The sequence below is a fragment of the Dryas octopetala genome, chromosome 2 (assembly GCF_963921425.1).
Source record: "Dryas octopetala chromosome 2, drDryOcto1.1, whole genome shotgun sequence".
NCBI lineage: Eukaryota > Viridiplantae > Streptophyta > Magnoliopsida > Rosales > Rosaceae > Dryas > Dryas octopetala.
The window spans coordinates 7,168,944-7,177,022 of NC_141367.1; the positions used below are offsets into that span (position 1 = coordinate 7,168,944).

The 8,079-nt window shown below is 36.6% G+C and overlaps 1 protein-coding gene across 1 annotated transcript; it reads left to right on the top strand.

Moving 5' to 3' along the window:
• Positions 1 to 4,779: 4,779 nt before the first annotated feature.
• LOC147292833 (cytochrome P450 81Q32-like) lies at positions 4,780 to 7,803 on the top strand. The gene is made up of 2 exons (XM_086231558.1): positions 4,780 to 5,768; positions 6,948 to 7,803. Exons 1-2 carry the CDS (start codon positions 4,860 to 4,862, stop codon positions 7,554 to 7,556), a joined length of 1,518 nt encoding a protein of 505 aa, XP_086087684.1. The 5' UTR covers positions 4,780 to 4,859; the 3' UTR covers positions 7,557 to 7,803.
• The last annotated feature ends 276 nt before the right edge of the window (positions 7,804 to 8,079 follow it).

Below are 8,079 nucleotides of genomic sequence, written 5' to 3' on the forward strand. Positions count from 1 at the left end.
TAGGCAGAGGCTAGTGATCGAGTAAGAATGTTTACCCTAGCTAGCTACTTCATCTATATCTAATATCTTGTATACCATCACTTTCCTAAGTATGTATAGATCCTTGTACGGTTTAATAATTGTACTTAAATCACTTTACGGACTTTTTTTATAAATCGAGCTTTGTTCTTGCCGGTACGAGAAAAACTTTCATGAGACACATACATGCACTTAATGTATCTATCTCGCACATTACATAAGAAAAATAAAAAAATGAAATTTGCCTAAAACACTATTTCTTTATTATAGTCTTCACCAAATATGAAATTATCTAAAAACACGTACTTTCGTTAATGCAATTTATTAGTAAAATAGTTTATATTGCAATGAAATTAGTTGTCTATTAATCAATCATAATCCTAATTTCCTGGCCAAAAAAAAAAAATCCTAATCCTAATTCATTACTTCTCTCTCTCATCATTTGAGCTAACTCTAAGAATTTTAATTTCTTATATCTTAATTTGCAAAACCATAAATAATTATCAACTGTGTCAAACTATGCTAGTGCATATGTATTGGTCATCGTGCTCTAATTAGTTAAGTAACTGTAGTTACAAAATAGAGAAAAACTTACATGTCCCCGAAAAAGGGACATGTGGCCAGTATCCCACTTAGAGAGAGAGAGAGAGAGAGAGAGAGAGAGAGTGTGTGTGTGTGTGTGTTGTGTTGGGTTGGGTTGGGTTGGGTTGGGTTGGGTGGGGTGGGGGATACCCACCTGTCTCTATCACAGGAACATGTAAGTTCTTCTCTAAAAGACAAAATTATGATGTGAAATAATTAAGTATAAAAAAAATTGCAGTTATAGTTTTGTTATAGTTTACCAATGTACTATGTATATATATATATTAGTGAAACACGATAATTATCTCGAATAATTTGAAGAAACATTTGAATATATAGTAAAAACTAATTTGCGCGTATAGCTGTTAAAAAAATACTAGTTTGCATTTCGCAACTAATTCTGTGGCCTTGATGGAGAACAAAAAACAAAAATTCTTTGTCTCTTTGGCCTCAGTTTGCTCCAACTGGCCACACTGTCACATGCAAATATGCAAACATGCAATACAAATTGCATTACGTATTCACTGACGCATGCATTGATTTCAAACAAGATCACAGATGAGAATAAGGAGAAACACACGCACTCCCTGACGTGAACGTGATGTAACATGCCAACGCCTATAGGGGACAGGATACATGCAAAACAAAAGAAATTAAACACTCCCTTTGAATTTTGCATCTTCGATATGTCTCTCAACTGATCAATAATACTACTTGGTGGTCAAGACGAGAGTTGGTGAAGATTTACTCAAGAGTGTGATTGGACATTAATTTCAATATGTATTTACTATTTACTCATCAAGAGTGTGATTGGAATTATGTTGTCCAACCGATCAATTAATTCACTACATTGTCAAAATGGTCCCAACGTTCAATGCAAAAAGCAACAATAAATAGACTTTTCTGTATAAGTGGGCAAGTAGGTGTATATATGAAAGCATTTTCATTACTTAGACTTTTCTGTATAAGTGGGCAAGTAAGTTGACAACCAAAAGACCGGCCCAGGTAACACTCAGGCTATTGTTTTCATTACTTATAAATACCACATTTATATCAACCCAACCTCATCAAAGACTTTTCTGTATAAGTGGGCAAGTAGGTGTATATATGAAAGCATGACAACCTAATATAAATAAGAATTAATTTGTAGAGGGGGGAAGGTGATTATAGTTCAGGTCTGCATGGGTGGTTGCGTGCATTCATTTTTCCTATTAATGTATTGCATACAAATCTTAAGAGTAATTGATCCGAATCATCCAGATGACTATGACAACCAAAAGACCCGACCCAGGTAACACTCAGACTATTCTTTTCATTACTTATAAATACCACATTTATATCAACCCAACCTCATCAAACCAAGCAAAAGCCAAAACAAGCCAACCAATTATATGAGCCAAGCAAAAGCAACTTCATCATGGAAGTTATCGTGTTCTACACATCCCTCTCCCTTATCCTCTTCCTCTTCACTTTCAAGTTCCTACTCCAATTAAAACGACGCCGTTACACAAATCTCCCACCAAGCCCACTCTCCCTCCCAATCATCGGCCACCTCCACCTTCTAAAAACCCCAGTCCACCGCACCTTCCACCGCCTCTCTCAAAAACACGGCCCCATTTTCTCTCTCTGGCTTGGCTCGCGTCGCGTGATTATAATCTCATCTTCTTCAGCAGTAGAAGAGTGCTTCACCACCAACGACATCGTTTTGGCTATGTACATTTATGTTTTATTATAGTTGTAATGTTGTATATAATTTTAAAAGTTTATTATTTATGGTATTACACTATTACTAACATAATAGTATTATAGAATAACTTAATAAGCATATTAATAATTTATTGAAGTAAACAAACGAAAGAGTTATTAAATATGTTATGATTCACAAACTTGACAAATGAACTGGTCAGCTCAGTTGGTTGAGAGTTGAAGTTTGTTATGTGAGGTCTCATGTTCAAATCACAACATAGCCAAAATCCTATATTTTTTTTAACATATATATGTGTCTAAACAGGCTTTGGGCTTATTTGGGCCGCCTGTTTGGGCCTAGCCCGGCCCGGCCCTCCAAGCCTGCAAGCCAAAGCCCGATGGGCGGGCCTTGGGCTTGTGTATTAAAGCCCAAGCCCGGCCAGGCCCGGCCCGAAAGCCCTATTGGGCTTCTATCATTTAAGCCCGAGCCCGAAAAATTTGGGCCGCGCTAGCCCGGCCCGGCCCATTACCGACCCCTAGATGAGACCATTGAACATACTTGCGAGTGTAAATAAGATATTAGTTAGGCAGAGGCTAGTGAACGAGTAAGAATGTTCACCCTAGCTGCTTCATCTATATCTAATATCTTGTATACCATCACTTTCCTATGTACGTATCGATCCTTGTACGGTTTAATAATTGTATTGAAATCACTTTACGGACTTTTTTTATAAATCGAGCTTCGTTCTTGCCAGTAAGAGAAAAACTTTCATGAGACATATACACCTAATATATCTATCTCGCTCATTACGTAGGAGAAATAAAAAAATAAAATTTACCTAAAACACTATTTCTTTAATACAGTCTTCACGAAAAATGAAATTATCTAAAAGCACGTACTTTCGTTAATGCAATTTATTAGTAAAATAGTTTATATTGCAATGAAATTAGTTGTCTATTAATCAATCCTAATCCTAATTCATTAGTTCTCTCTCTCTCACCACTTGAGCTAACTCTAAGAATTTTAATTTCTTATATCTTAATTTGCACAACCATAAATAATTATCAGCTGTGTCAAGCTATGCTAGTGCATATGTATTGGTCATCGTGCTCTAATTAGTTAAGTGACTGTAGTTAAAAGATAGAGAATAACTTACCTGTCCCTATGATAGGGACATGTGGCCATGCAATATCCCACTTAGAGAGAGAGAGAGAGAGAGAGAGAGAGAAAAAAAAAAGAGAAAGAGAGAGATAGTGTGTGTGTGTGTGTGTGTGTGTGTGTGTGGGGGGGGGGGGGGGGGAGGGGATATCCACCTGTCTCTATCACGAGAACATGTAAGTTCTTCTCTAGAAGATATAGGTTGTGTATGTTTCATATGCTAATGTGTTGATTAGAAGAAAAATTTCTATGAGACGTATACGCCTAATGTGTCTATTTATTTATCGAGTTAATTACATTTACATTCCCTGAGGTTTATCGTCTTTTCACATACACCCACTAGGGTTTCAACAATTACACATACACCACTTGAGGTTTCAAAACTGTTGCATATAACCCACTATAGTGAGACGAAAAATGATGAGAAATTATACAAAAAAGCATGCTAAGGGGTGAAATGACATAATAAGATTACTCAAGGTGTAAGGTCTAACCTCAATATAAATATTTTCTTTTTTGTTTATTTATTTTTTTCTCTTGTAGGGGGTTATATGCAATAGTTTTGAAACCTCAGGGGTGTATGTGTAATTTTTAAAATCTCAGGGAGTGTATGTGAAAAAACGATAAATCTCAGGGAGTTTAAGTGTAATTAACTCTTTATTTATCTCTCTCATTACGTGAGAGACATAAAAAAAATTAATTGCCTAAAACACTATTTCACTAGTACATGTTTCACCAAAAATGAAATTATCTAAAAATGCAATTTGTTAGTGAAAAAAATTATATTTTTAAGGATAAAACTATAATGTGAAATAATTAAGTATAAAAAAAAATTTCAGTTATAGTTTTGTTATAAGTGAGTGATTGCTATAGATTTGTTATAGTTTACCAACGATATAAATATATATATATATATTAGTGAAACACGATCATTATCTCGAATAATTTGAAGAAACATTTGAATATATAGTAAAAACTAATTTGCGCGTATAGCTGTTAAAAAAATACTAGTTTGCATTTCGCAACTAATTCTGTGGCCTTGATGGAGAACAAAAAACAAAAATTCTTTGCCTCTTTGGCCTTAAGTTTGCTCCAACTGGCCACACTGTCACATGCAATACAAATTGCATCACGTATTCACTGACGCATGCATTGATTTCCTGGCGTGAACGTGATGTAACATGCCAACGCCTAGAGAGGACAGGATACATGCAAAACAAAAGAAAACACTCCCTATTAATGTATTGCATCTCGAATCATCCAGATGACTTTGACAACCAAAGACCCACGTAGCACTCGCTATTCTTTTCATTACTTATAAATACCACATTTATATTAACCCAACCTCATCAAACCAAGCAAAAGCCAAAACAAGCCAAACCAATTATATGAGCCAAGCAAAAGCAACTTCATCATGGAAGTTATCGTGTTCTACACATCCCTCTCCCTTATCCTCTTCCTCTTCACTTTCAAGTTCCTACTCCAATCAAAACGACGCCGTTACACAAATCTCCCACCAAGCCCACTCTCCCTCCCAATCATCGGCCACCTCCACCTTCTAAAAACCCCAGTCCACCGCACCTTCCACCGCCTCTCTCAAAAACACGGCCCCATTTTCTCTCTCTGGCTTGGCTCGCGTCGCGTGGTTATAATCTCATCTTCCTCAGCAGTAGAAGAATGTTTCACCACCAACGACATCGTTTTGGCAAACCGCCCTCGCCCCCTCCTGGGCAAGCATCTCGGCTACAACTACACCATCATGACATTGGCCCCTTATGGCGACCACTGGCGCAACCTCCGCCGCATTGGCGCCATTGAGATCTTCTCCTCCGGCCGGCTCAATAACTTCTCCGGCATCCGAAAGGACCAAGTCAGACACTTGCTCCGAAAACTCTCCAAAAACTCGCTTCAAGACATGACGAAAGTGGAGCTCAAGTCGATGTTTTCCGAGCTGACCTTCAACATCATAATGACGATGGTGGCGGGGAAGAGGTACTACGGCGATGACGTGGCGGTGGACAAGGATGACAAGGCCAGGCAGTTCAGGGAGATCATGTCGGAGGCGTTTCATTACAGCGGCATCGAGAACGCAGGGGATTTCTTGCCCATCTTGAATTGGATTGGGAGAGGTGGGTATGAGAAGAAGGTGATGAACTTGGCCAAGAGGATAGATGGGTTCTTGCAAGGTCTGATTGATGAGCATCGCAGTAAGAGTAAATCGGAGGGTGGAAATTCGTCCAACACCATGATCGACCATTTGCTTTCTCTGCAGGAGTCACAGCCAGAGTACTACACCGATCAAATTATCAAGGGGCTTATTATGGTTAGTACAAATTCTCTCTCTCTCTCTCTCTCTCTCTCTCTTAGCAAACTCTGCTTTTGCATTTGCCGCATGCATTTATTTATTTTTAATAAATAAATGATGGAAAATCTATATCTTAATAAGAAATGAATTCTCCATAAAGACGATCAAAAACTGTCCACATGCACTAATTTAAATAATTTTTCTACTTGGGTCCCACCATTTTCTTGGCCGGAGTGTATATTGTTATGCTAAATTTTTGTGCTATTTTAGCATTTAGCACACAAGCACAGTTGCAGTTGATTTTTTATTTATCAAAAACTGATATTTTAGGTATAGCATTTAGCATTTAGCATTTAGCAACCTCATTGTGCATTTTAGCAAACTCATTACCTCATTGTGATATTTTAACTAGAGTGCCTTAATTTCAAGGAACTAACAACAACAAAAACTTAATCAAAACTACACACAAATTTAACTTCTAAGTCACATTCTAGAAAGACAATCCTAACACAAGCCCAACTCATCCAAAATAAAAACTAAAATTAATATAAGTCCAACTCACTCAAAATTAAAAAATGAAAATAACACAAGCTTAGTCTACCCAAAACAGCTCCAACAAGCGCCAAACTGAAACTGCGAACTTTAATTGCGTCAGAAAACTGAAACTGCAGTTTACGAACTACAACTGCATTAGAAAACTGAGACTGTAGTCTGCGAACTGAAGCTGCGACTGTTGACATATTTTCATTACACTTTGAACATTTATAAGTTTTATATACCAAAGATACTAAAACTAAAACTGCAACTGTTGACATATTTTCATTACACTTTGAACAAATATAAGTTTTATATACCAAAGATACTAAAACTAAAACTGCGACTGCGACTGCTGACATATTTTCATATATTACACTTTATAAGAATTTGAGAGAAGAAAATTCAAAACGAACAAAACTAAAAAAAACTAAAACTAAAACTAAACTAAATAAGCTAAGTGACCTAAATGTTACAAATATTACTTTATTGTTATATTTTAACAATAGGTGTACTAAAGGTTACATAGGATGCTTATCACGCATCCTATGTTAATTTATCCTTTTAATTAACTATGTTGTCACTAATAATTGCACTTCAAATGTAATTACTCATATAAAGCCATGTGGCAATACATAAAATTATTTTTCTACCAATTTTCAGGTCTTGTTATTGGCGGGTACCGATACATCAGCAGTGACATTGGAATGGGCCATGTCCAATTTGCTCAACAATCCTCATGTGTTGAAAAAGGTTAGAGCCGAATTGGATACTAAACTTGGCCAAGAACGCTTAGTGGATGAACCTGAAATTTCCAAACTACCTTACCTCCAAAGCATCATCTCTGAGACTCTCAGATTGTACCCATCAGTACCGTTGCTACTCCCGCATTTCTCATCTGATGACTGCATTGTTGGGGGATTCGATGTTCCACGTGGCACGATGGTATTGGTCAATGCATGGGCCATACATAGAGACCCAAAGTTGTGGGATGAGCCCGAAAGATTTAAGCCTGAGAGGTTCGAAAGTGGTGTGGATGAGTCACACAAGCTCATGCCATTTGGGCTGGGAAGAAGGGCTTGTCCTGGAGCGGGCTTGGCCCAACGTGTGGTGGGCTTGACTCTTGGGTCATTGATTCAATGCTTTGAGTGGGAGAGAGTTAGTGAGAAGGAGATTGATATGACTGAAGGTAAAGGAATTACCATGCCTAAATTTGTGCCATTGGAAGCCATGTGTAAAGCACGCCCAATTGTCAACAAGGTTCTCTATTGAATTATGGGTAATAGTTTAAAATTGTGTCAACAAATTAAGTAGGTTAATTGCAAGACATAATTGGAGTATTGTAATTTAGGACAGATACATCAAGTCTATTGCAATAATTTTTTTTTTAACTAGCTATTATGTATTATATTATAGTAATTGTATTTCTATCTTTTTTCTTTCTCCATATCAATCATTTTTATCTTTGTATGTATAAGTTTTGTTGAGAAAATAAGAGAGGACAATAATTGATTTGATAGCTGCCTTTCACAAAATCAGTGGGCACTGGTAGGGACAAATTCATCTTTTTCTTTTGAATTTTGACAAATTAATCTTTTTTTTTTTTTTTTTGAATTTTGACTAATTCGTCTAAAAAAATTAACTTTCTTGCAATATATGTTGCAATATTAACAAAGAGAAATTAAGAGAGTTTTGGGACATTAAAATTTAAGATCCATACTCCTCTTTATTGGTAATGTCACATCATCAATTTCTGTTACCATTGATGTTTTTCTCCTTAAACAAACAAAGTTTG

Bases quoted from the DNA above. Each gene is read 5' to 3' on its own strand.
- LOC147292833 (XM_086231558.1), top strand. From the start codon at position 4,860: ATGGAAGTTATCGTGTTCTACACATCCCTCTCCCTTATCCTCTTCCTC. The intron at 5,769-6,947 runs GTTAGTACAAAT...ACCAATTTTCAG, and splicing joins TTATCAAGGGGCTTATTATG to GTCTTGTTATTGGCGGGTAC.